The 27847-nt window shown below is 37.8% G+C and overlaps 3 protein-coding genes across 6 annotated transcripts in view; 2 read left to right on the plus strand and 1 right to left on the minus strand.

The window, feature by feature from the left end:
* Positions 1–157: 157 nt before the first annotated feature.
* LOC122416898 (lipopolysaccharide-induced tumor necrosis factor-alpha factor homolog) lies at positions 158–9760 on the minus strand. Of its 2 annotated transcripts, none has more exons than XM_043430026.1 (4): positions 9622–9760; positions 2846–3007; positions 2446–2590; positions 158–1908 (listed from the first exon to the last, which is right to left on the minus strand). In XM_043430026.1, the coding sequence occupies exons 2-4, from the start codon at positions 2967–2969 to the stop codon at positions 1806–1808; spliced, it is 372 nt and encodes a 123-aa protein (XP_043285961.1). In that variant the 5' UTR covers positions 2970–3007; positions 9622–9760; the 3' UTR covers positions 158–1805. The 2 variants fall into 2 exon arrangements, with proteins under 2 accessions (XP_043285961.1, XP_043285963.1); XM_043430028.1 differs by lacking the exon at positions 9622–9760 and adding an exon at positions 3135–3339.
* Brca2 (BRCA2, DNA repair associated) lies at positions 3190–18529 on the plus strand. 3 transcript variants are annotated; one of them, XM_043430001.1, is made up of 10 exons: positions 3190–3225; positions 11422–14315; positions 14467–14700; positions 14769–14922; positions 15013–15234; positions 15440–15653; positions 15747–16080; positions 16321–16504; positions 17034–17315; positions 17910–18529. In XM_043430001.1, the coding sequence occupies exons 1-10, from the start codon at positions 3220–3222 to the stop codon at positions 18249–18251; spliced, it is 4866 nt and encodes a 1621-aa protein (XP_043285936.1). In that variant the 5' UTR covers positions 3190–3219; the 3' UTR covers positions 18252–18529. The 3 variants fall into 3 exon arrangements, with proteins under 3 accessions (XP_043285936.1, XP_043285937.1, XP_043285935.1); XM_043430002.1 differs by lacking the exon at positions 3190–3225 and adding an exon at positions 9938–10930; XM_043430000.1 differs by lacking the exon at positions 3190–3225 and adding an exon at positions 10993–11187.
* A 1828-nt stretch (positions 18530–20357) lies between these two features.
* The window catches only part of LOC122416892 (uncharacterized), a 33961-nt gene continuing 26471 nt past the window's right edge, over positions 20358–27847 (plus strand). Inside the window, exons 1-2 of the mRNA XM_043430007.1 lie at positions 20358–21215; positions 21576–21623. Of these exons, the coding sequence (XP_043285942.1) occupies positions 20931–21215; positions 21576–21623 (333 nt within the window). The 5' untranslated portion in view covers positions 20358–20930. The remainder of the gene's footprint in view (positions 21216–21575; positions 21624–27847) is intronic.

Genomic DNA, 27847 nt, shown 5'->3' on the forward strand with positions numbered 1-27847 from the left:
GAAAGTATTCACAGAGAAAATTCGATTGCATGACCAAGTTTTCTCTGAATTTGATGGATGAGAAATAGACTAAGTAGAGTATCACGAAAATTTACATTCGAAAAAAGTTGTTTTTCAAAATATTTTCCTCTTGAAAAAATCATTTGGGGCGAAAAGATGTATTTAAAGATACTTTTTATTATAAAAGAATAATTTTGAAAGTTTACAAATAATCAATAAACACCAAAATAAGCCATAAAAATATTCATATAATTAATGCACACATAGAAAAATGGATATATTTAAAAATTTTCTTCGTTTTGTTTCAAGATAATAGATCATATGCCAAAAAACAGCATCGCCGAAGTTCATAACACCTCATAATACACATGAAGTGTTGTCAAAGTTTAAAAAATGCTTTTTACACATTTGGTAACATGTAATATACTTTCAATCTGTCCCATTGCATTTTATGAGTTTTCCTCCACTATAAGTACAAGGCTTTGATCTACGCGGCACACAAGATACTTTTCTTTGTTTTTAAAACACTTGCAAGTTGAAATTGCATCATTTTTAATTGACACAATTATGCATAAACAATATAGATATATATTTTTCATTTGTATCATCATTTTATTTATGTATATATGTCCATTATTAAAAAATGATATTAAATGCCGAGATAGAAAGGAAACGTAAGATCAATCAGCAGTGCACAAACGCGAAAACCCTCAAAATACCAGCTGCATAAATCGTGCGACGAGCTGTTGTAAGAATTTTTCGTCCCTTTGTTTTTCTTATTGATTATTTGTGATGATTCTTATGCTGCGTTTGTATCATTGAGATCTTTATACACACACACACACACACACATACACATATACACAAACACACGCGCGCGCGAAAACACAAACTGTTTTGCTTCTTCGAATTAACGCGAGAATTCGGTGGCAGAGTAATGCGATCTTATCAAAGTCTTACGTCGATCTTTTATTGTTTTTTTTCAACTCGTTCTTCTTGTCTCGATAATCATATTATCGATGATACATGAGCCTATTAGACTTTACTCGTCGAAAAATGTAGTGCTTTATCGCGCGATAACATTGTACGCTCGATGAATTTGAGGAAAAATGAAGAAATAAAAAAGACGTTGGACGATCACAGAACCGGGTATCTGTTTGCCGGAAGGCTGCAGACACCAGCAGGTTAATAACGGTTAACTCATGATGAAATATTGCGAAATGCCCTTCTCTGGTTTCTGATGAATTTTCGTAAAATTATTGTACAAATATATATTTTTTACTGCTGTTCATCTTTTGCGTTTGGCTCAGTATTTCTATAGTAAATCTTTCATTTTTTTCCATTAACAGACTGGCTGTAGCAAGGCAATAAAGAAATAAAAATGAAAAGCAATTACGAAAATGTGACAACTATTGAATCGCGGGATTCTCGGGTCAGACGGATTTTTGGAAAAAAACTTTTCAATGATTTCTGGAAAACTGATGGCTATAACGATCTTTTGTTTCGAAAATGAAACTCCGCCATAACTAAAAATACTCGTGAATCATATTTTAACTCGTTGTGGAATATCAGGACTCTTCATCAAAATGGGATCAGGAGGCACCAGTACTTTTCGGAGATTACAAGAAATAATCGACGAAAGCGTAATTCTCAAATCTCATTGGCCCAAAAATGCGAATACGAGTTTAGGCCCTGTGCAAACTTTTTGTTTGAGTTTCTTTTTCGTTTTTTTTTCTTTTCTCTTTTTGTAGTGAAGTGCGATCGCAGCTGCAATATAAAGCGAGTCGATTTTTTTCTCCTCCCGTTCAGTTTTCGTACTGTCCAAGGAACGCGTTGCACGCTGGGCAGTAATGCTTCTTAGTCAAACAGCTATCCGTGCAGTAAGGGCAAGGCGCGCAGGGCCAGCATCTGAAAACATTCATTATTCATTAGTCTTTTCTTTCACAATTACCAACTCATTCGATCAATGAATTTACTCGAATATTAATTCAATTAATATATTAAATTATTGAGTTATTGGATTTTTTTCGAAAAAATTTTTTCGTTGTGACCCGAAAGATGATGAAGCTGTGAATTTTCGAATTTTTCCACTCGATAAAGAATTCATTTTTTGGTTGAAAAAATTATCAAGTAATTTTCTTTACCGCGACCGTGGCGTTCGAATCGATTCATATTCAATTACTAATTAAAACAATTGAGCAATGAATTTTCATTTGTTCGTTGGAGAGCCCGAGAAAATGTTTTCGCGACGTAATATGAAATTATGACAATGATCATTCCAACTCTTTTTTTTTTCATTTGAGTTTATGACTACATGATGAATAAAAAATGTTGCAATTAACGGTATTTCTCGAAGTAACGTAACAAACTTCAATTAATTCGTTCGAAGACTCGAACTCGTTTCTCAAAACGTTTACCACTGGAATATTTCGTTCTTTGACTTACCCTATGAGGCAGAGCAGAAGAGCAAACAAGTGAGTCTTCGTGCTCGTCTCGTTTATCACTCTCGTCGAGATGCTGGCTCGACAATGGGGACAAGTCATTGGCTGAGTGTCCGGACCGAAAGCCGGTTGCTGTACGAAAACAACATCTAAACGGGACAAAATTTGCATAAATTAAAAGTCAATGACGCCTGTAGTTATAATTCAGTGATTAATTTGAAAAACAACGCACAAAAAAATGATTAAAATATTTCAAAAACCATGTTTCCAAACGAAAGTCAAAGGACATTTAGAGTAAAAAAACCATTGAAAATTCGAAAGCTACGAAAAAAGGTGGAAAAATAATAAAAAACTATTATTTATAAAAAAAATCGAGGATGAAAAATGAACGAGATGGAACCTACTCGGCCCGATTTGTGGTGGCGGTCCTTGCGGTGGGTGCTGATGTCCATCGGTGTACGGAGGAGGTGGTACGAAACCGGGAGGTGGTGGTCCAAAACCAGGCTGCGGTGGTCCGTGTTTGTCCATCGTCAATTGTTTTAAAAGCTCCTCACAAAATTCTACACCTAAAAAAAACCGGCTGAATTAATCGTCGCAACTTTTTGAAAACACGAACGCACAAAAAAACAAGTGAAACAAAAATTTGCAACAATATTGCTGAAATAAAACAATCGATGAAAATAAATGGCTCACGAGAGTTGAGCCAATTGAACTTTGAGTGAATCAGCTCTCCGCAACGAACGGGCAACGAATGAGTTCGTCACAGGCCTGAGATACGATGCAAGTATGCCTCACGATTGATAAGCGAAACGTCAGATATGCCACCTACGCACCGTTACGACACTTCAGTCGGGTTCTCAAGTTCCTAAGGCATTTATAAATGCATACGTTTTGATGGGCTAACGAGCATTGTTTTTTTTGCAGCACACTCGCGACGCTCCTGGCAAACCCTTTTTCTTTTTAACCGGTTGACTGGTATTGGATCGTATATGTACAAAAAAAGTCGGGCCCATTCTGATTTTATATCATATGTGCACATATTGAAATAACTTTTTCAATTTTCAACCGATTTGGACAAAAATTGGTATACAATGGTTTTTTGGGTCGCTGAGTCGATTTTTGAACTTAATTTTCACCTCACTACCCTTGGAAATGGGGAAAATCTTAGGTTGAGGGTGAATTTTTCGTTTTTTCGATGGATTTTCATGCTATGTGACATGAAAATTTTTAGTTTTTTATCACACTCGACTCTTTCATCGAAATCAAACAAAATTCGCTACCCCCGAAAAATGTGAAAAATAAGGGTTCAGGGTGAAATTTGTTAATTTTTCACTGCGAAAATTTCATGCTTTATCACATGAAAATGGAATCAGCAACCTTGAAAACCCTCAGAAATAAATTATCGTGATTTTCGGTAACATATTGGCTCGTACCAGTTTTGGCACAAAAACTGGAAAAAAGCTCACCAGTCAACCGGTTAAAGAAGTTAACCCGAATCTAATGGAAATCGAAAATTCCAACTTTAAGGAGTTTCGGTACAGGCGATACAATGTTGCCATGCTAAACCATGCTAAAAACATAAAAAATTTCAAAAAGTTTAGAATTTTATAAAATTTGGTCAACATATTCATTAGTGCCAAATTTGACTATACAAATTTTTTAAGATTTTTCTTCTACACAGTTATCGAGTAATTGATCACTAAAGTTCACGTGTATAAGCATAGCGTTTATGACGCTGAAGTTTCCAACGTTGGAGTCCAACGAAATGATCGGAAAAAACTCTCCAATAATTCCAGTAATTCTCCTATTTTGTTTCCTGCCAAATTTGCGATTCGTTGTTTTTCAAGCTCCACCCAACGATTCGTGAAATAAAAAATTGGTCAATTTCAAACGTTTTTTTCGTTCATTTCGTTGGACTCCAACGTTGGAAACTTCAGCTTCGTATAGCGTTTCCATATATATAAGTATACATTCCGGGCATAAGAAATCTGCTTTAATGCGTAATTACTCGATAACTAGGCAGAAGAAAATTTTGAAAAAATTTGTGTTTTCGCACTTGATGTTGAAGAACATTATCACCAAATTTGATCAATTTCTTAATATTTAGACTTCTGTACCGAAACTCCTTAAGACTTGATATTTTGAAATATGCTAAAAATATAGACCATGCGTCTATTCCCGGAATTATTAGAGGATCTACCGTCTAGTTATCGAGAAATCAATTAACAAAAATCACATTTTTTGAAGAGTTATACATTGGCTCTTTTGACAGGTTGTGACCCTGTGTGATTATTTGAATTTAATGTAATAGGATCCTCCCAACTTTGAAGTGCCAAAAACGAAAATAAGAAAGTAGAATGTTTTTAGAGACCAATGATGTCTTAAAAACCCTTGTTAACGTTGAAAATAACTTGGGAATGGAAAAAGAAAAAACACTTTTTGAGGCTAACGAGTAATAACGGCATAAACAGCGAAAGTTTCGACAATCCCATGAGCCAGCTGGTTTAAAATATAGATATGCATACGCATGTAAATAGAAGGTGGCTGTTGTCACACTTTGCTTGACGATTTTACTACGAAAGTATTTTAACCGCTATCATAATATTCAAAATTTATCAATCTTAACAAATAAGTTACACAACATTTTAATAATTGGGAGAATAAATTTTAATCGTTTTTTTTATCATCAAGAGAGCAAAAAAGTTCAGTTGCTTTTTTGAATCACAAGTAACGCAAGATCTTCCTTAATTAATAGACACGTATTTTTACAGCGAATATTTCAACTGTCTCTCTAGAACGCAAAGCGACGGCAGAATGGAGAAAAAAAGGGCGCGCGACCTCCGCTCCTGTGAACTCGAATATAACAGTTTTCAAAAGTTTTCTTTTCTTTCGAAATCACTCGTACGGGGGGGAATGGTTCGAGTGGAAAATTTCACGACGGCGATTTATCCGTTTGAATAAAGCACGAATAAAATCTCGCCCACTGGAGGATTAATTTCAGCGATAAAATAAAGGTTATGGGATAATTTCCAGCTTCTGGTAAAAACGCGTCACTTGCTGGCGCCAAGTCTCGTGCAAATAAGATCGCTGACGACCTCCGGAATATTGATCGTCACACCGGCGTCCTGTTTATCCTTGGCGCGTACATTTCTTTGTTGTTGTCAAACTCAACCGATCCTCAAGACTTCCTCTGTTGACGAGTCATTCCAACGATGACGCGGACCCAATTATCGTTCATTTTCAATATCGAAATTAACGCTTAGTGTGCACACTTTCACAGCGAGACATTTCGTGCACATGGGGTCGCTTTGACCCCAGATTGACATCGAATGTCTCGGTAACTATGCGCTTTTCGGAATAAAAGGTTTAGTCACTTTTTCCAGTGAATTCATCCAACTTTTAAGGCTGCAAAGTCGGATTTTCAAAAAAATTTTTTTTCATATTGTTCAAAAACGTGCTCAAAGTTGATAGTAAAAAGCACTTTTTCGGTTAAATCTCTCGTAAAAAACTAAATTTTGAGTTTTTAAAAAAATCCTTACAGAGTTTTACAAACAAGGGTCCATGCTTTAACGTGATCTATCAGTTGTTCAGTTGGTAATCCTGCTGCACGTTTTATTCCGAGTAGATTGATATTTGAAAGAAAATATGAGTTACACGCTATTCTCGTTTTATTAGAGAACAAATGACGCTGAAGTTTCCAACGTTGGAGTCCAACGAAATGATCGAAAAAAAACTCTTCAATAATTTCAGTAATTCTCCTATTTTGTTCCCTGCCAAATTTGCGATTCGTAGTTTTTCAAGCTGCACCAACGATTCGTGAAATAAAAAACTGGTGAATTAAAAACGTTTTTTTCGTTCATTTCGTTGGACTCCAACGTTGGAAACTTCAGCGTCGTAGAGAACAAGGTGTAACTTTTATTTTTCTCAAAAATCAAGGATGTCCGAGTAAAACGTGTAACCATTTTGCAGCTATCTCTCTCGCACTCACGCAAGCACCACGCAAGTGATAGATCACCTTAAGGATATTTAGTACAGACTTACAATTTTGCCATACTAAACCATGCTAAAAACATAAAAAATTTCAAAATCATTAGAATTTTATAAAATTTGGTGAACATATTTTAGTGCCAAATTAGACAATACAAATTTTTTAAGATTTTTCTTCTACACAGTTATCCAGTAATTGATCACTAAAGTTCACGCGTATAAGCATAGCGTTTCCATATATATAGGAACCCATTCCGGGCATAAGAAATTTGCTTTTAATGCGTGTTTACTCGATAACTAAGCAGAAGAAAATATTGAAAAAAATGGTGTCTTCGCACTTGATGTTGAAGAACATTATCACCAAATTTCATAAATTTCTAATTATTTAGACTTTTGTACCATACATCGTTAAGGAGGGTGGATCACGAAATAAAAATAATCAGAATTTGATCAAACTTGGTGATAACATTCTTTGGCATCAAGTAGACAAATACAATTTTTTTACCACGTGGTTGTCGAATAATTGAGCGTTAAATCGAAGCTCTTATGCACGAGATGTGTATATGTAAACTCTATGCTTATACACGTCAACTTTAGTGTTCAATTACTCGAGAGCTATGTGGTAGAAAAATCTAAAAAACTTCATATTGTCTTATACATTTTTAAAGAATACATTTGTTAAATTTTATTAAATTCTTATAATTTTAAAATTTATCATATTTTTAACATAGTTTAGCATGGCAACATTGTATTGTCGCGATCCACCCTCGTTAAGGGAAGAATAGTCCACTTTGCAACCGTTCCAAAAAGTGTATTTATTTTGAAGTACTATCAATAAGTGGCTATGCTCCCTACTTTTAGAGAGGGGATAACGATTTCTTAATATTGGGGGTTTTACTTATGAGATGCTCATCTGTAAATGCTATTCATGTGAGAAAAAAATGTTGGGGTCAACCTGACCCCAGATGTACACTAAGGGTTATTAACGCCGTTATATACGAGCTTGTAAAAATACATTCCACGACGACGCTGAAGTTTCCAACGTTGGAGTCCAACGAAATGAACGAAAAAAATGTTTTTAATTCACCAGTTTTTTATTTCACGAATCGTTGGTGCAGCTTGAAAAACTAAGAATCGCACATTTGGCAGGGAACAAAATAGGAGAATTACTGGAATTATTGAAGAGTTTTTTTCGATCATTTCGTTGGACTCCAACGTTGGAAATTTCAGCGTCATTCCACGAAGAGATGAGATAATCTTCCTCGGCACAGATAACGGGGACAGTTTCACCGCACGGGTATTTTCGCGACAAAATATCTCCAGCGTTCGGCGAATTATTGAAAATAATTACTAACGCTAGGTACGTGTCCCGATACGATGGCAATGACTCATCGCCCGTTCAGAGAACTGTGCTAAAGATCTTACGTCAATTCACCGAAACATTCTGCTCGTATATCTTGCGTGTGTGCACAATCGATCGGTGTGATAAGAGAAACAAAATGACACACTTCGTAACGTCACTTTTGACGTTAGACAATTTTCAGCAAAATCAAATATTCCTTTGGGAACGTTCGGAGATTGCGGCGACGCGTCGTACTCCTGGGCTAAAATAACTCGATGCCCTCACATTTTGAGCATGTTTATGCATCGATAGTCTCGCACGACGCCTACAAAATTTCAGTTATTTGAAATGAGATCGCGCGATCAATCCCTGCGATGCTTCTCGTCGCACGATTTATCGGTAAAAACTGTCAATCAAATTCCTCGGACCTCAGAAAAATTTTTGGGAAAGCTTCAAAAAGAAATTTATTTTTCAAACTTTACATAAATATTTTTAAAACTTTTTATCTTCGGTGAATTTTTGATCTTGGATCCCATTCGAAAAATGAAGCAATCGTGATAACGAGCTTCGAAAATCCGCGTTAAAGTATTATCGGGACACTCGATTTTTATTCTTCTTCGGTACACTTTTCAACTTTCACGTCCCCAAAGCCCGATTTATACTTTCCTCATTACCGATTGTAAGAGCGTGTGTTGTGCGCAGGAAAAAAGCGCATGACGTTTTTCGTCTGACGAGTTACGAGAGCAATCGAAGTATAAAACACATTTGTAAACAATGTAATACGCAGATAAGAGAATAATCGAGTCTCGAGTTTTTCGAACGAGATGTACGGGCGAAGCGATATTAAATTCAAGCCCAGAATAATAACGTTCGCGTTATTCGGCATTGGTTGATGCTTTTTTCTTAGAAAGCAACTCGAGGTTCAAAGCCGAGTTGGCGAAGGAGAAACGGAAGGGGAATCCCGTCGAGTTTTGGCAAGGTCAAATTCGCCGGTGTGGAAGAGGTTCTCATTGCCATTTTCATTCAACCGAAGTATTTTTGTTCTTCTCCAGAGCGTTTTTCGTCTCCGTGTACTGGAAATCGAAGTTATTTCTGTTATCGAAATACCACTCGACGCGGCTGTTCGACAGATCGCGGAAATTGTGTTAACCTTTTATTGTTCCCCCTGTCGATGAAAAAAACTCCACCGTAATCAGATACCCGATATCACATTTATTGAAAAAAATGGTGAAAAAATCGAGATTAGTTCCGATGGGAAATGCACTGCAGCTAAAAATATCCGCGGGATCTCAAAAGGATGAGAGCGAAGTGACAGAACATTGGGTAACACTTGGCAAGCTTTTTTCGCGCTCAACATTCATAACGTGTGTAGAAAACAATATTACGAAATTTGGCCGTTTTATTGCGCGAGGATTTTCAATTCGAGATCGATTGAACGAGGTATGACGGGATGAATTGCACTAGAAATTACGAGACCGAGTATAGAAGTTGTTAATTAATATTAACGAGGGTAAAACCCTCGGTCTAGACACTTGACGTCCTTGTACTTGGAGATCGACTTGTCTGTGTACAAACACAAGAAACTCGAGTTCTAGCGCATCAATCTGCGATGTGAAAATTTGAAAAAAACTACGGAATAAAACAGGGGTTGCCGAACCTACGCATGTGCGTTATTTTTTCCGATACTGTGTCCCTGCTTTTGTGACGACACACGGATATGTTGACTGGGAGAAACACTTCCGAGGGACACTTTGCTTTTTTCGTAGGGCGATTGTCAATTTTGCAGAATGTAAACGCAGTGTTTACACAAACTTGAGATATTTTTCATCGAATATTTTTCATTTTACTTACAATAGTCAGGTGACTCTCAAGCAGATAAATCGATGATAATTTCCTAAAAGAACCTTCCGCACTGATATCTCGTCGGCAACTGTCGATCTAAAGAGATTGAGAATTGAGACTGTACGTGCTACGCCCGAAGCGCTGTCGCTATATATCTGTTTACAAATGTGTGTACAATACGTGGACGTGCGCGGCGCGCTTCACACTCAGTCTGTCTCTTTCTCTTTCTCCTCCCTTTCTTTCGCTACCTCTGTTATTCTCTCTCTCTCTCTCTCTCTCTCTCTCTCTCTTTTCTCTGTTCTTCTATCTTTTTTCATTCGCTCAGGCTTCACTTCCGCAGACTGGAATGTCCCGGTGAACCGTCACGATATAACACAAACTGTACTAAAAAAAAACTCTTTCGGATATCATAATACGAGACGAGTCTGTATATGCTGACACTGTATGATTATACGTACAAACAGCTGTCCTATACTGTTATTCTTTTTCCTCCTCACACAATGAATTTTATCACGAATGCTGACTCTGAAGTGTGTGATGCGTATATGTCGTATCGGTCATATGCTTTGCATGATTGCGAAACACAACACTTACTTCATGGGTTCACTCGCAGCGCTCGCAGCCAAAAAATTCAGTGCGTGTGTACCGAAAAAAAGTTTAGAATAATAGCGGTGAAATACGAATTGAAAAAAAATGGAGACTCGACATCGATTGTGTATATAGCCGTTTTGTTGAACGTGTGATTGAAAATTAATTAAAGTTTATATAATATACGGAGTTTAGACCTTAGAATTATTGAAATGGAAAATTTGATTTAGTTCGAACACTTCGATTATATTATTATAAAAAACGAAGACTAATTCTTATTTATATCCCCGTTATCAATCAATTGAACTAAAAGCTCTAAAACGTCAATTCTTGATCGTTTTCTGCAATTTAAATCTTATTGGTATTCATTTATTTTGGGTCTCGTATATATAGCTCGGTCAAACTTGACAAAAGTTTCAAGCCTCTCAAGGTTACGGAATTCGACATAGACATGCAGTGTCGTACAAAACTCGGGCACACTTGGTGATAGTCTCTCGAGAAAATATACCAACTACGATACGTACGATACTATTATTATGTTAATATAATAAATGTTATAAGATGTGTTATTATTATACAATAACACATCTTGATTGTATAATCGAGTCGATAATCCATTGAAACTGTATATATGAATATATAAAAGATGCATAAGTGCGAAAATTGTTTCTTGCGCCCGCCATTGTTTTGATTGTTTGTTCGCAGCGCTCCACCTTGTCGATCTCAAACGGTAAGTGAAGCAGCTCTGTTATATCATCGTAACATTTATTTTTTCAAGCCGCGGCGAAATGTCTCACTCCGAAAATGAATACATGTTTACTCTTATATTTATTTTGATCCGTGTGCATGTCGTTACATTTTTCAATTTCAGTCGTTGATCGTCATTTGGAGAATGTAGAATTTTATGTGTTTTTAGAACAATTTAATGAAGAATTTATAAATTCGTTACAACTGTGCACAGCAAATCAGGAAATAACCGATGTTCAGGTATAATCAATTCCTCTAAAGAAATCGGAATCTTCGAGTTTAACCATCTGAACAGAATTTTACTGTAAGAAAATAGAATGGTAGTAGATTGTACATGTTAAAAAATTCACGAAAACATTGTTTAACACAGTAAATTTTTATTTACCAAAATAGTAATTTCTTGACGAAAAATCGTATTTCCAGGCTTTCTCATCCTTAATCTGAAAAAAGTTTTGAAACCAATTTTTTATCCAGATGGCTGATAGGAAGCGCGCAACGCGCGAAGAGGATGAAAAAAACATGTCAATCGAATCAAAAAACAAAAGGATACGAACAAGCACTAGTTTGAGAATTCCCCGAAAATCAGTGAATAATTTAGCAGACTCTGAAACCAAAAATGTAGGACATTCCCAAGAATTTCCGACCCTTCCTGGTGTGTCAATAAGTAGAGGAATGGATTCTTATGAAGAAAGCGAGTTGGAGGATGAATTTAATGAGAGAAGTTTGGTAAATAGAGTCAAGGAAATAAAACAACGGCAACGAAACAAATCAGAGGTTGGATCTCAATCTCGTTTACAAGATGAACAAATTTCTATGGAAGAGTTTTCACAAAGTTTGAGAAGTTTAGACACAGTATGCAATACCCAAAAATCTCTGAAAAGACAGAATCAGAATGAGACACGTTTGGGTCTCGTGTCGTTCCAAGATTTTCAAAATCGCTTCAATCCCAAGAAAGAAAATCCTGCGGAGAATCGTCAGTCTATTACTCATTTGTCTTTCGACGAGGACAATGAGGAAGACATGTTCGAGGATGCCAAAGACGAGCTGGAGGATGCAGATAAAAGCGATCAAGGAATTTCTTTTCTTGGATTTTCCAATGACGAAAGCGAGCTCAGTAAAAATACTGCTGCGAGGTATCTCCAATGGGTGCGGATAGAAAAATTCGGAGACTTCGATTGGCAGGACTTCAGGGGATTTGCCTCTACTGAAATAAAAAAAAGTCAAGAAGTAGTGGAAAATATGTACTTTTTGCTCGACAATTGTGAACCTACCATCAGTTTTGAACAACGAAAGAATTTGATTGAAAAAAAGGATTACGATCAAACATATTTGGTCAGTCCACGAATCAGAGAACTTAAGGAGCTCGAAGCTCCCAAATGCAGCAATAAAAAAGAGTATCGAATCATCCCTCCCAAAAAAATGGCTGACGTAGTTGAACAAACGGCGAAGGGGAGGAAAATAAATACCAAAGAACTTTGTGGTTTTTCTACTGCGAGTGGTCGCAAAATTTCAGTATCCGAAACTGCCATCCTGCAAGCTCAAAGAATGTACACAGAAATTGAGCAACTTGAACCTGGAGAAGAAGTGCAAAATTGTGACAAAAAATCTTCCGATGAAACTAATATGATTTCAAAAGCTTTGAGCTCGAAAGAAAAAGATTTGTTCGACGAGATGGAAGACGAGTTAATAGGAAATTTAATCGAGCCCGATCAGCAGAATCAAAATGAGTCAGATGATAAATTGATAGAACCAGATTGTCGAGAGACCAAGGAAGAGATAAGAAATGATGTGTGTTTTGGTTTCAAAACAGCTCATGGTAAGGAATTGAAAATTTCAAAGGAAGCTTTGTCCAAGGCACAAGCACAGTTCGACGAAATTCGAGTGGAAATAGCTGACGATGTACTTGAAAAAGAATCGATTGACAAAGAAAGTACAAAAATATGGAAAAGTAAATTATTGGTGGAAGGAGCTCGCCGTAATGAAATTAAAAATGAATCCAAAGACCCCGTGATCATAACACCATCAAAAATCAACAAAAAGAAAGCAGACGATGAAATTGACTGTGGATTCAAAACGGCTAAAGGGAACCATATGACAATTTCTAAAGAAGCAATTGCCAAAGCGAAAGCTCAGTTCGACGAGGTCGATAAGGAAGTAAATGCGAATGTGACTCCCAAAAATTGTAAAAATATTGTAGAAAGCGAAAGAATTCCTGAAGCAAGTGCTCAGTTCGACGAGGCCGATAGAGAATCACGAGGAGATTCAACCCCGAACAATGTCAGAACCGGCGGTCCAAGAGAAAAAATGAATAAACTTGATGGTGGTTTTTCAACCGCAGGAGGACGTGAAATAAAAATCTCAGAAGCAGCTCTCAAAAGAGCAAAAGCCCAATTTGAAGACGTAGCGAGTGAGTTTATGCAGAGTTTATCACAAATGAATTCGAAAATCAATAATCCCAAGGTCGGAGTGTCATCAACTAGTTCAGCGCAAAGTCCCTCGGTCGAAGAGAATTTAGCAATAGAATTATGTAATATTGAGTCTCTCGAATTCGACGATTTTGTGATGGAAGAAAGCGAAGCTTCAAAGAAGCGCAAGTTCGAAGAGATCGATGACGACACTCCGATAAGAAAAGATCCATCGTGGAAACGGAAGAAGGGACGAGCCACGATCGATCTTCAGGGGAGAAAACTCTTCGACGAAGAACCAGTCGATGTTTCGATCGCCGGTGAAGGCGAGTCAGAAAAAGATCTTATTTCCAAAGAGATTGACGCGAGTGCCGCAGCTCTCATAGAAGACGAGGAACTTTCGAAGGAAATGCTGATAACGGAATCTCGTGTCGCCCCGGGCGCAGAAACTCCAATGGAAATCGACGATTGTTCTCAAAACGTTGAAAATTCGTGTGGAACAACTCAACCCTCGAGTCGTTTCGATTCCATCCTCATTCCAGCTCCAGGAATCCCAAAAACGAATTTGAGTACCGAAGAGGAAGAAAACGTCGTCCCCCACGGAGAATCTATCCCGGACGATCTCAACTTTGCGTCACAATTCTCCCAGGATCACAGTCATGCCCAAGTCATCAATAAATTCATGATGGAGATGATGAAGATGATGGAAGCTCGTTCCACAATGACCTTGAAACAGAACGAGACCATTAGAGCCAAAAGAATGAGCAAACCACGGGCATGCGACGGTTCTCTCTATGAATTGAGAACATCTAAAAAAGATTCCAGATTCACATGGCGAGAATTGACAGAAGGTCAAGCACCCGTGCCTCGAGAACAATCCGGAAGTGCTCTCGATTCAGAAATCTTTTCCATCACTGCCAGTTCAGCCGCTTCCTACAGTTTTTGTTGCGCTGATTTTTATGGGTAAGTTCTTGTAGCAAAAAAACAAAGAAAAACCTATAAAAATGATAATATTTGAATTCAGTTTTAAAATGATCATTCTTTTTCAGATTTTCGTCGATCTTATCGTTTTTTTTTCTTTTCTATGTTATTATTCTGTTTTTGCATATAATAGAGGAAATAATGAGAAAGTCGAGGTTGAAGGAATCAAAGTTGGTGACGGTGCGTTTCTGATTCTCGATGAGAGAAACTGTGCTGGTGCCAGAGAATTCGAAAGAGCTTTTTTCGCCAGTCCAGGAGTCGATCCCAAATTGGTGCCCGCAGGCTGGGTGAAAAATCATTATGGCTTGATCGTTTGGAAGCTGGCATCGATGGATAGAGTTAAATTTGGTCACAAATGTTTGCCCAGGTATTCATATGGTAAACGAAATTTTCATATCTGCATTTCGGGTCCTAATCGTATGAAAAACTTTGCAGGATGTTGACGCCGAATCGAGTCATGTTGGAGCTGAAATATCGCTATGACCGTGAGATTTATAGGACACAGTGGCCACCGTTGAGAAGAATTTTGGAAAAAAGCGAAGACGCCACAGGTCGATTGGTTCTATGCGTAGCAAGCGTAAATCTTGAGGTCTAATGAACAGACTAGATTATCTCCGAACATCCGGAATACGCTATACGAAAAATTTCAAAATTTTCACCATACTTTTCTTCCATTCAGGACAATAAAACTCCTCTGAAAGGACCAACGAATTCGTCACCGAGTAATCTTGGCTCTGCGAGTTATAAAATGACCTTGACCGACGGCTGGTACTCGATTCCCGCTTCCACCGATATCGCCATGATAAACTGTATCAAATCTGGGAAAGTTAAGGAAGGCACGAAACTCATTACTTTTGGTGCCACAGCGATGAACCTCGATCAAGGATGTTCCGTCCTTGAGGTGAATTCATATATTTTCATTCATCGACAACATTATCATTTTCATTGTTGCGAAAAAAAAAAATATTCACAATATGGTTTAGTACGTATCGATGAGAAATCTGGTTTTACAATTTCCATATCTTCAATGGTTTGTCATTTTGGTTAAGCATTTTTTCGATAAATCTATTTTTGTAACGCTTCAAAGTGTACTCTTTCATCGACAGATTCCAGATTGCGTTACATTAAAAATCCACACGAATTCCACAAGGCGGGCGAGATGGGATACAAAGATGGATTTTTATCGTGCCAATCGGGGGCCAATGCCACTGAGCTTGAGATCTGTGAAATCGAATGGTGGTGTCGTCTGCAAATTGGTTGTCGCGGTATCTCGATCGTATCCGGTTTTGTATCGAGAAAAATTGGCGGACGGTCAATTTGGTGAGAATATAAAACAGAAAGAAACCTCAATTTCATATGAGCGAGTGAACAAACAGTAAATCGTGATCAATTGATGAAAAAATAATGTTGCAGTTTTCAGGAACGCGCGTTGCGATGAAGAAGCTGCTCGCGTTCACGAGGCGCGCTGCCAATCAAAAATGGAAGAAATCTGCGATAGCGTAAGCAGAGAATTTCAGTTTAGCATGGAAAGTACAAACCAAGAAGAGAAAATAAGACGAAAAATAGCAGAGAAATTGAAGGAAAGTCTTCCACCGCCGAGGGACGTAACTCCAGTATTAAAAGTTCGAATAGCCGAAGACGAAACGAGCGCGATGATGACAATTTGGTCGAGCGACAGAGAAACCGATCAGGTGTTTGAGGAAGGATCGTCGATCGTGATCTACAATTGTTTCGCCTCTGGCCAAAGGTGAGAGAGAAAGGAGGAAGTTGAAGAAATAAAAAATAAATGAAAACAGTGATAATCGATTTGTTCTATTACAAAAGGGACATTCGTCAAACTGTCAAATATTTATTCAAGCTCGAGTTACGCGTCATTTATATATCGCGATGATTCAAACGCTGACGTGTTCTCTTATCTTATCGAGCGATTCAGCCGATGAGAATCCATTTAACGAATGTAAAGTCATTTTTCTCCTATTCTTTTCAGATGCAACGAACTGCAGATTACAGCTGGCAGAAACACAGTTTTCCATCGCGAAACATCGCGGAGTATCAAATATCCGGAACGAATCTACACTTCGTTGATGGACGTCGGAGAAGCAGGATTCAATCCCGTGTATGGAGAATTCGATACCGTTGGAATTGTCTCGTCCATCGGACCTGCTCCACACGTACGTTTTGTCGGAGAAACGAAAAATAAAAATTGCAGTTTTTTTCCTGATGAGCACGAACCGCTCGTTTCCTTGAGCGTTTCAAAAATTTTCGATGTTGTTGAGCGATTTAAGTGTCGTTCATTTGACCATAAGAGCTATACGAGACAATAGAAACGAGAGGTTTTAATCCTTCAAGTGCGGAACTGTCCTCGGGAGTAAATACGACTACCTGCGACAACCGTGGGCTTAAGGATTTCCATTCAAATGAAAATATGTACTCTAACCCGAAATTTGCAAATTTTCAACACGAACGCATTAAACGTTTCATTATATAAAAAGAAAAGCGTTTAAAATGTCGGATAAATTATTGTTTACACGAGATTCACAATTGACAATAACGCTCGCGCGAGAACTTTGATAACATCGATGATAATCCTCAAACTCGATTTTTTTTTCATACGAAAAAAATAACTGGAAAAATTATCAGAACTATAAAAGAAATTAACTATTTAATAAGGATAATAAGGTTTTTGGTAACGCGTTGCAGGGTATGAAGAACTTTGAGACGGTGAATCTGGCTTGTCCGAGACCAGCGAACGACGATACATCCGATTTTCTCTCCGTATTATTTTGGCAAGGTATCTCGGCTCACGGTTATTCGAAAATCCTCACAGTCGGTACACCGATAGCTTGCAGCAATCTCGAATGGCGACGGAACACATCGAGAAGTATACCCACGGCTTTCTGCACCGAAAGGTCAATTTTCACTAAAAATCCACGCCAAAAACATCTTACTAAACCTTTCGACAGTTTACGCGAGACGATAAAGGTTCGTTTGTTTATTCACTCGTAAAGTACTTTTTTTCGAAAATCAATCCTACGAAGGAATCGAAAACGACGTCAGTCTTTTCTTCAACGCAAAATCTTTCCCGTATTCCGTAACGACGTTCTTTGTTTTTTTTTTTCGTAACAAAGAGAATGGCATACGATAAAATTTCAACTGAGAAACCCACAGAGCGGAATAAATTTGAAAATAGTTGAACAAACGAAATTTTAACTCAAAACGTTGGAATTGTTCAGCTCCCAAGAGTTGTTGTCGTATTGAATTATAGTGAAGAAGCAATGTTTTATATTCCTTCAAGGTGCATGTCCTATTAGCATTATTTGAATATAATATTTAATTTACAAACAGTATAAATATAGCTAAAACCCACACAAACGTATGGAAAAACCCGTTTTTTCTCCCATTCGCATACAATCTTCGCTAATTGCGTAGAGAATGAGCGTAGAGAGTACATTGTGCGAAAAAAACGTGGCCGCGAAAACAATAGTAACCTCTGGCTCGTTAATAACCGAGAATTGAAGTGCACGCGCATTTGTTTTATTTTCTTTCTCATATTTTAAAGAGATTCTTTTATCGCAGGATCCAGTAGCGTACGCCACGAACAGTGGGAGACTGATAGAGGAGGAAATAGCGAAGAAAACGCCGTTAAGGGTACCGGGAAATGGGACACCTTGTCGCGTCGGAGGGCCGTGCAACTCGACGACACCTGGTTCCAAATCGCGCGATTCGATTGGTGGCTCAATCGAGGTTTCTTCAACGCCGAGGAACAATTCGAGGAAGGCGTCGATCATGAGACGCATTGAGAGACTCGAGGCTTATGGAGAACCGCCCAAATTACCTCCGATCTCCGTCAATCACAACTCGCCTAAGGTTTTGTCGGATTTTCGTTCACCCGTCGTCACACCCGTCACTAAATCATGAAAGAGAATGAGGAGGAAAAAGGAAAGGAGAAAGAACGAGGGGGGAAGACCTTTCGAAAGACTCGTTTCAGACTTTCACATAAGTTATTTATTTTCTTAGTCTCTCAACAGTTTAAAATTCATCAGTGCCTTAAATAATAGTTAGTGATTTTGTTTTCGTTCTGCGCCTCGCAAATATTCGCGTATTTCATAGGCGTATTTGTTTTCTACCGGGGAACAACGCTCCCTCAATGTCGGATAATTTTGTGGAGAAATAAAAACGAAGAAATATTCGATGAGCTCCGCTTCGTTCGAATAAAATGCTTTCTCTCGACGCGACGAATCCAAATGGCATTCTATTGTAGGGAAGCAAACTCCCCGGTGTAGTATAAATCCGCAACGTTTAATCCTCCGACCGAATTTACTTATACAACGTATATGTCAACAAAAATCGGTACACTTCTGCTCGAAAGTTTGAAAAGAAAACGTTTTATTGCTGGACGAAAGGCGACGGAGCTGCGGCATTCTTTTGCCAATCATTCAGAAATCCTTCAACGTCTCGATGCGCAGGCAAATCCAAGCAATTCATTTATCGTCGCACCTCCAAAAATCCGGAGCCAGTTATTATGAAATTATTTCGAATTCGTTGAGCTTTTCGTTCTCGTTTTCCCCCCCTCAAAAATCTCACTGCAAAGTCATGAAACCTCAGAGTAGGTAAAATTTTTTGGAGAAAATAAATTAATTCTTGTACCAATTGCTGGTAAATGACCTACTGGCAATGCCAAATTTCAATTAACCTCGCCCACCGGATATCAAGCAACGTGGTCGCCAATTCAGAGAGAATCTCGAAAAAAGAACTTCTGGAATTTGCATTTTTAGAAGAAACGGTGAAAAATTCGATGAAATTTCGATTTTTTGTCAAAAATCAAGTGGGGAAACAAGTTTTGAAACTCTGAAATTTCACGTATTATTGTAAAGAATGGATACGAACGATGAAACTTTTGATGGGAAGTGTATATGAGAATACTACCAGGTAAATTTTCACGACGGTTTTCCGAGGCTGAATATAAAAGACTGGAGCATCGTTGATGGATTAAATCCGACTTGCACACTGACCCCGCTGGAAAATTTTGCTCGAAACAATATAAAGTATTCGGGGGGTCCCCTAGAAACCCACGAAAATTCCTAAATTACTTGTACAAATCGACAACTCTTCGGGTATTATTATGGTGCCAAGAGGGCTTGAATGACAATAATAGAGGAACAAAAGCCTCGTAGGAAAGGAAAGACTGAGGGGAGAGCCATAGTGAGAGAAAAAACAAATATAAGAATTCCAGGTAGGACTCTATTCCGCTTCATTTGACATACGCGATTATGACGGTTTGCCAAGTCGCATTAGCGCCGGACGCCTTATTAACCTTTCCTGCCAATGAAAATCACCAATTTGCGCGTAACTTTTCGCTCGACGTTCCAAACCCAACGGAAATTATTTCACAGCATTTTTATTTTAATGTCTATTAATGAATTTAAATATTGATAATGACACTGAAGTTTCCGACGTTGGAGTCCAACGAAATGATCTAAAAAAACTCTCAAATAGTTCCAGTAAATCTCTAATTTTGTTCCCTGCCGAATTTCCAATTCATTATTTTTCAAGCCACATCAATAATTCGTGAAATAAAAAAATAATGAATTATAAATCTTTTTTTCGTTCATTTCGTTCAACTCCAACGTTGCAAACTTCAGCATCGTATATTGATCAATTTTTCAAGTTTATTCGAAAACGCAACTTTAGATTAATCAATTCAAAATAAAAAAAAAAAAAACGAAATGCAGAAAAACACTAAAGAAAATCGTGCATTTATTTTGCGAATGAGTGAAAAATATATTTTCATACAATTAAAAATGCTCTTAACTGATCGAATTTGCAATAATGAAATCATACTTATTTCACGAACACGTGCAAAAGGTCTGAGCCGAAGTCGTTGAATTGATGGAGCGAGGGGGGGGGAGGGGGAGGAGGCAAGCGAATTGTTTGAAATCCGAGCAATTTCAAGTTGTTCATAATATACCTGACTGAAGGACTCGACCGTTGAGCAACCCTTGAAATACTTAAACTTGCAATGGGATTGGTGGATGAAAATATTTTTCCTTTTCTCTTTCTGTTTCTCCTCTCTTTCTCTCTTGCCCCTCATAAAGTGGCTATCCGGCTGCTACGCGGAGCGGCGGAGCCACCACTCTCGAAACTATACTGCTGCCTGCACGTATCCGTCGTTTGGGCCCAAAGACTTCAGTCTGACGCGTGCTGTCGTAGAGTTCACATCAGTGTCGTTGCCGTTGAAGGAAAACGAATAAATTTCGCGCTGCGTAACAATTATTTCATAACAAAACGAGAGAAATCGTATAAAGACAAATATAAAAATCATTGAAGCGAGTATTTTTCATTGTTACACGTTGAAAATGGTAGTTTCCGAACCCAAACCATAAAAATGTGAGTTTTAATTCGATAAAAAACGTGAGTGCAATTGTTTGTGTTTATACATCGCGAGGGGGCTCTTTGGGATAATCCAAATTTTGAATAATGTTCCAAAGTGCATCCCCGACCATTTAGTGTGTCCCGATATCTTCGAAAAACAGAAGTTGAAAACGTTTTTACCCGTTCAGTGTTTCTTCTCCCACAATTAGTTTTTCTTTCGTAAATATGAATGAGAACGGTCCCAAAGTCGAATTTGCCCTCGGGAGCCAAGTATCGCCCGGGCATTATTTCAAGAGTTCGTTCGCTCGATCCTTCGTGACCAACTGCCGTGACGCAAAGTCTCTGGACCTCGAGTTTGCGGATAACGGAACTAACGATGAGGAATCCGAGAACAATCTCTTTTCCGACAGTAAAAACAATCATTTTTTCTCACTTATGAATTTTGGGACACCCGAGCCCCGCGACGGCTCTAATGGACCACAATCTTCCACATGGCAGGCTTTCAATGAGGTGAGAAACTTCAAATCATTCTTCTCAGCTCCTCACTACCGGAACATTAATTTTTTCTATTTCAACATCGACATTCTTTATCGCAGAAACAAAAAGCTTTTTAAATGAGTTTTCATCTGTTCTTTTTTTCAACAATTTTTCAATCGCCAATTGGTTAATAAAGAGGCTTCTCTTGATAACAACCGAGACAAAATTGTATTTTGCCGGAATCCATTGAATTTAGACTCGAAGCAGTATCGTGGAAAACGCGAATAATTATAGAGAAATTATAAAAATTAAATTTATTTATTTATTAAAAATTAAATTAAATAATAATTATAGAGAAACGATAAAAAACCGATTGAATTTTTGGATTTTCAGGCGCCCCCAAGCACTCCGGATATCGGGGAGTTGGACAAGCTTCGAAAGGTGAGTTGCATCCTATACCAAAACAATTAGAGTCTTAAATTTAATCGCATTTTATAATATTTTAACATAGTTTCCAACATTGAATGGACAATCGTTAGAAATTTTCTAACGGGCGTTCTCGCGGTGTGAATTGCATCCTGAGAACGGAAGTCTAGCAATAAAAGAGCGGCTTATCGGAATCGAGTAAATCAGATTTCACAATAAATCGTTGAAAATTTATTTCAATGCTGAAGAACGCGACCTCAGTTCAATCCGTTTGATCGGCAGAACCTCGTAAAACGAGAGAAAAAACGATTGAAAAATTAGCACTACATCGCGAGGCGAGTGAGACTAGCGTAAGAAACTTTTCGAAGAAATTCTTTCCTACGTGACTTACCTACCAATTTATTCTGACACAAGCTCGTGGGAAATGCATTCCGAAAATAGTAGCAACCGGGAGGAAATATTTTCTCTGGTGACACTGAAATAGACACGGGTTTGGATAATTACGACTGAGATGGTGGGAAAAAGAATTGGAAACGTCTGTCTCGAGAGTCACGGCTTGCGGAACAGAGCGTTTCCGGCGTCTCGAAATTATTCGCGAACCAATTAATCTGAATCAACTTTTTACGAGTTTAAGCACCGGGAGTGTCAAATTATTTAGTCGAATGAATTTATACTGAAAATTGACCGATATCGACCCCACTATCGTGTGAATTGCGAGAACTAACCTCAAATATTTGCCTCGGTTCTCTGGCGTAGTACAAAATAGCACCGTTAGGGCACTTTCTCAACCGAATTCGAAAATTTTCAAACGAAAATGTATGGAGAGTGATCGGAATTTCCGTACCTCGTAATGCAATAAAAATCTGAAAAAATTCAGCAACATTTGGAAAGTTATGAACTACAATTATCAACAATAATATTGCCCAAAAATTATTAATAAATTGTTTAAATAAATAATTTTTTAACAATTTTACAGTAAACCCTTGTTTTTTTTTACGAATCGAATGTGCGCATTTTTCTGAATGCTCATGATTTTTTTCAGAATTTTCGTGGATTTTTGAAATTCCCTTTTAAATTTTTCAAGTCGCTCTATTTGTAAATTTTTGATGCAGTAACCTTGCGACTTTTCAAAACTGATGGTAAATATGTCTTCTAAAACATATCCGAAATTCAAATTTTTAAAAATTTTTTTCAAATTTTTTTCAAGAAATTTCAAAAATCCACGAAAATTCTGAAAAAATTCACGAGCATTCGGAAAAATACGCACATTTGATTCGTAAAAAAAAACAATAGGTCATCGCTAAATTATTGAATAATTAATTGTTTAAACAATTTTTTATTAACTTTTGGGCAATATTATTATTATTGATAATTGTTGTTCATAGCTTTTCAAATGTTGAATTTTTTCAGATTTATATTGCATCACGAAGCACGGAAATTCCAATCAGATATAATTTTTGGTCGAGCTATCCATCCAGTTATACCTTAAATTGTAAAAAAATGCTCGAATCAGGTGGATTACGTGGCAGAGCGGATGAGCGAGCAAAGCAACCCCTCCGATTTTTGTGTTCTCGCGGTGTGACTCTTGTAAGAGTGGACAGAGCGAGGGGGAGATAAGAGCTCGGTTTCCGGGACAGGTGGCAAGAGTAGTGGGGAGAAGGGACTTTGGGTGAGCGCGTATTAGTTATATATAAGCATATTTACGTGCAGGACGCGAGCGGTAAGCCCACGAAGCTCCGAGAATGCATCGTAAACGAACAAAGGGAGAATCGTGTACCTCGTATTCGTCCTCTCCCACAAAATATAAGCGGTCAACGAAAAACGACGAATTTTCAAATCCAAGGTGACACTCGACTGAAATGCATGCCGCGTTCTCGGCCCCGCCCTCAAGGCGAATGGCGAAAAAAAACGATTCTCAAATCGAATCTCCGTGATAAAATAAACTTGGTGACTTTTAACACGAGCCTTTCTTTTATCCACGACCGGAAGTCCCTGACGATCCCCACTCGAGTTATAATTATTACCGTTTGTGCGCAAACAGTTCGCTGCGGAGTTGTGGCTTCTCTTCTTTCCCCTCACAACCTCTGCATATTCATTTTGTAGTCGAATGAAAAAATGGTAAAACGAAAAAGGCCCAACTTCCTTTTACGGCTTCAGACAGTTATGCTGATGTTATTATTTTTGTTCAGAATTTTCTTAACGACCGAGTACTTCGAAGTACTTCCAACATCACCTCGAATCCGGGATTCGTGTTTCTTTGCAACAACAAACGTTCGCAGGCGCCCCGTGTGTATTTTTCTTTCAGTTCCACTCTACGAGCAAAACGAGTCACAGGATGTGCGGCGCGAACGTCGCGTTATTATCGCGTTGCGTGAATGCTGAAAATTCATCACGCTTCGATACGCAGAAAGTTGTTTTATTTACTCGATTTTTATTTTCATTCTTTTCCCCATAAATTCTCCAAATGATCATGCGGCTTCGGGTTTTCTCTACAGAAACGTTGGCAGCTTTTTTAACACGAATTTTATCTTTCTCCTGACGGAATACGCGAGTTCGAGCGAAGCCTAATCGCGACTCTGACAGCGACAACTTTGACCCTCCATGCTTCAACGATTTTTATTGAATCTGACTAATCCCCGTGCGTACACGTTTCATATCCGTGCGGTGTAGAGAGCGTCTCGATACTCAGACGCGAAATCTAATCATTTTTCTCGACGGTTTCTCTCCCGATGCAAAAAATCGTATAACCAATTTTAGAGCATAAAATTTATACAAAAAATCTTGCGTCGTAATTTTTCTATCCTCAATAATCGAACAATGAGGGCGGATTGAAAAGCCAAGTTTTCAAGAATTTTTAACAAAAACGCAGTATTCTTCGATCTGCTATCATAGAACTAAAATACCGGAAATATGACGTTTGTGTCCAGGAAGTTTTTTGTACGAAATTTTGATCTCTGTCAAGCGTTCCCTCGAACTTTTGCTCTATCTTCGCTGAACGCGCGTTGAACGTGATTTTGATAAAAACATTAATCAGGAGCCAAATCGATAAACGCGACTGAATTTTTCGACTCCGAATTCTCTTCCGAACTGAAGATTACGGAAGCGACGACGCTGGAGTTTACAACGCCCAATTAAGGTGATCTATCAGTTGAGTGAGTGCGCGAGAGATAGCTGCAAAATGGTTGCACATTTTACTCGGACATCGTTGATTTTTTGAGAAAAATAAAAGTTACATCTTGTTCTCTGATAAAATGAGAATATCGTGTAACTCATATATTTTCTTTCAAATATCAACCTACTCGGAATAAAACGTGCAGCAGGATTTTTATCGACTGAACAACTGAAAGATCGCGTTAAGGAGGGTGGCTAGAGACGATACAATGTTGCCATGCTAAACCATGTTAAATACATTAAAAATTTCAAAATGATAAGAATTTAATAAAATTTGGTGAACATATTCTTTAGAGTTAAATTTGACAATACAAATTTTTTAAGATTCTTCTTCTACACAGTTATCGAGTAATTGATCACTAAAGTTCACGTGTATAAGCATAGCGTTTCCATATATATAGGTATACATTCCGGGCATAAGAAATCTGCTTGAATGCGTAATTACTCGATAACTAAGCAGAAGAAAATTTTGAAAAAAATTGTGTCTTCGCACTTGATGTTGAAGAACATTATCACCAAATTTGATCAATTTCTTACGATGCTGAAGTTTCCAACGTTGAAGTCCAACGAAATGATCTAAAAAACTGTCCAATAATTCCAGTAACTCTCCAATTTATTTCCAGTCGAATTTGTACTTTGTATTTTTTCAATCTACACAATTATGATTCGTGAAATAAAAAACTGATGGATAAATCATTTTATTTTCATTCATTTCGTTGGACTCCAACGTTGGAAACTTCGGCGTCGTCAATTTCTTATCAATTTGACGAACGTAGCCACCCTCCTTAAGGTATAAGAGTCGCGCGACTCTATGGTCAAATAACTATTTATTAATCGTCGAAATAAAATATATAAGAAAAGTTTATAACGCTGAATTTTGCAACGTTGGAGTCCAACGAAATAATCTAAAAAAACTCCTAATTATTCCACTAATTCTCCAATCTTGTTACCTGCCAAATTTGAAATTCGTAGTTTTTCAAGCTGCACCGATATTTCGTGAAATAAAAAATAATTGGTGAATTACAAATGTTTTTTTCTTCATTTCGTCGAACTCCAACGTTGCAAACTTCAGCGTCGTAAAGGTTTTCTGTATTGAATAAATCTTAGGGCAATTTAAAGTGTATTCGTATAAATTTATACAAGATAATATTTAAGGAGGGTGGCTAAGGACGATACAATGTTGCCATGCTAAACCATGTAAAATACATTAAAAATTTCAAAATGATAAGAATTTAATAAAATTTGGTCAACTTATTCTTTGAGTTAAATTTGACAATACAAATTTTTTAAGATTTTTCTTCTGTACAGTTATCGAGTAATTGATCACTAAAGTTCACGTGTATAAGCATAGCGTTTCCATATATATAGGTATACATTCCGGGCATAAGAAATCTGCTTTAATGCGTAATTACTCGATAACTAAGCAGAAGAAAATTTTGAAAAAAATTGTGTCTTCGGACTTGATGTTGAAGAACATTATCACCAAATTTGATCAATTTCTTATCAATTTCACGAACGTAGCCACCCTCCTTAATAATTTATTATTAGAAATATTTTATGATTGCTTATGATCGATGAAAAAACGCAGATAATTTTTTAAAAAATATCAGTGAAAATGTGTCAGCGTGGAAATTTGCATTTATCAGTTGATGATTTTGCAAAACTAGCGTTTTTAATATTTTTACATCTCAAGACATTTAAACTTGGTCTGAAAGCGTTTTGAAAATTTAGAATCGAAAAAAAGGCTGTACTTCCGAAAAGCGGAAACCGAATTTTGAGCTGAAATTTTGCATACTGCTTCATTATAACAATATAAGACTTCCCCTAAAAGGATTTTTGGCGACTAGCAATATTTATTGAGAAATTGAATTTTTAAGTTGCTATTTTAGCCCAGCAAGTATATCTATATCGCTTATCTCGCTCGGTCGGTATCCTCACTTCGCTATATAGTGCCTAGGCTACATGGATGGCAAACGTTGCGCTCCTTGGCTGGGCTACTCCGGGGATTTTTTCCTTAAAATTCCGTCTCCCCGGCGCGAAGCGCCGGGGAGACCCACCCATTTACTTTTCAAGAATTTTCTTTTTTCTTTGTTCAAATTTAAAAAATAAAAAAAAAAAAAAGCGCCGGGGAGACGGAATTTTAAGGAAAAAATCCCCGGAGTAGCCCAGCCAAGGAGCGCAACGTTTGCCATCCATGTAGCCTAGGCACTATCGAAATAGCGAAGTGAGGATACCGGCCGAGCGAGATAAGCGATATATAGATATACTTGCTCGGGCTAAAATAGCAACTTAAAAATTCAATTTCTCAATAAATATTGCTAGTCGCCAAAAATCCTTTTAGGGGAAGTCTTATATTGTTATAAAGAAGCAGTATGCAAAATTTCAGCTCAAAATTCGGTTTCCGCTTTTCGGAAGTTTATCCAATTCGGCAGAGAAAGAAGTTGGAGAATGACTAAAATAATTGGAAACTTTTTTGGATAATTTCGTTGGACTCCAACGTTGCAAACTTGAGCGTCATGAATCGATTATTAATATCGGTTCACCCGAGGTGTACCATCACACCGCGTGTGTACAAGCGTTCCGCGTAACGCATCCCACGATCGTAACACGTACGGCTGGAGGTTAGAAATTTTCAGCGTTCCTCATCCGCCCACTCGGAGCCATTATTATTTCTATTTTTCCCAGCGCGAGAGAGCTTTTTTTCGATCGACGAGCGAGTCCGATGCACTTTGAGAAGATTTAATCTTTCCAAACCGTTGACACGCTCCGCAGTGATGTTAAATCGATGTCGAGATCGCTCCCACCTCGAGCTCCTTTTTCGTCGTCACTCCAATCTCTGGCACCCGTAATCTCGATTCTCTGCTACTTAATAATTTTATTCGCAAGAGTTTGCGAGCCCCGAAAACTCGTATTCTACGAATCAATTAAATCCCGCTGCCTTCGTTGAGAAATATCCTCGCAGGGCATCCGCGTTTCGGGTGTTCAATATGTCGAGTAACTGAATTGTAGAACGGTCGATATTTCGAAATTTTTAAAGTTGTTATATCAGTTTGAAGAAAAATAAGTAA

The sequence above is a fragment of the Venturia canescens genome, chromosome 10 (assembly GCF_019457755.1).
Source record: "Venturia canescens isolate UGA chromosome 10, ASM1945775v1, whole genome shotgun sequence".
Taxonomy (NCBI): Eukaryota; Metazoa; Arthropoda; class Insecta; order Hymenoptera; family Ichneumonidae; genus Venturia; species Venturia canescens.

What these genes read in the sequence shown, in the direction of transcription:
- LOC122416898 (XM_043430026.1), bottom strand. Translation starts at nt 2,969, where the DNA reads ATGGACAAACACGGACCACCGCAGCCTGGTTTTGGACCACCACCTCCC. An exon ending in GCCACCACAAATCGGGCCGA is followed by an intron (nt 2,591 to 2,845) that starts GTAGGTTCCATC and finishes TGTCCCGTTTAG; the next exon opens with ATGTTGTTTTCGTACAGCAA. An exon ending in CTTCTGCTCTGCCTCATAGG is followed by an intron (nt 1,909 to 2,445) that starts GTAAGTCAAAGA and finishes GAATGTTTTCAG; the next exon opens with ATGCTGGCCCTGCGCGCCTT.
- Brca2 (XM_043430000.1), top strand. Translation starts at nt 11,047, where the DNA reads ATGTCGTTACATTTTTCAATTTCAGTCGTTGATCGTCATTTGGAGAAT. An exon ending in TGTTTCGCCTCTGGCCAAAG is followed by an intron (nt 16,081 to 16,320) that starts GTGAGAGAGAAA and finishes TATTCTTTTCAG; the next exon opens with ATGCAACGAACTGCAGATTA. An exon ending in CCATCGGACCTGCTCCACAC is followed by an intron (nt 16,505 to 17,033) that starts GTACGTTTTGTC and finishes AACGCGTTGCAG; the next exon opens with GGTATGAAGAACTTTGAGAC.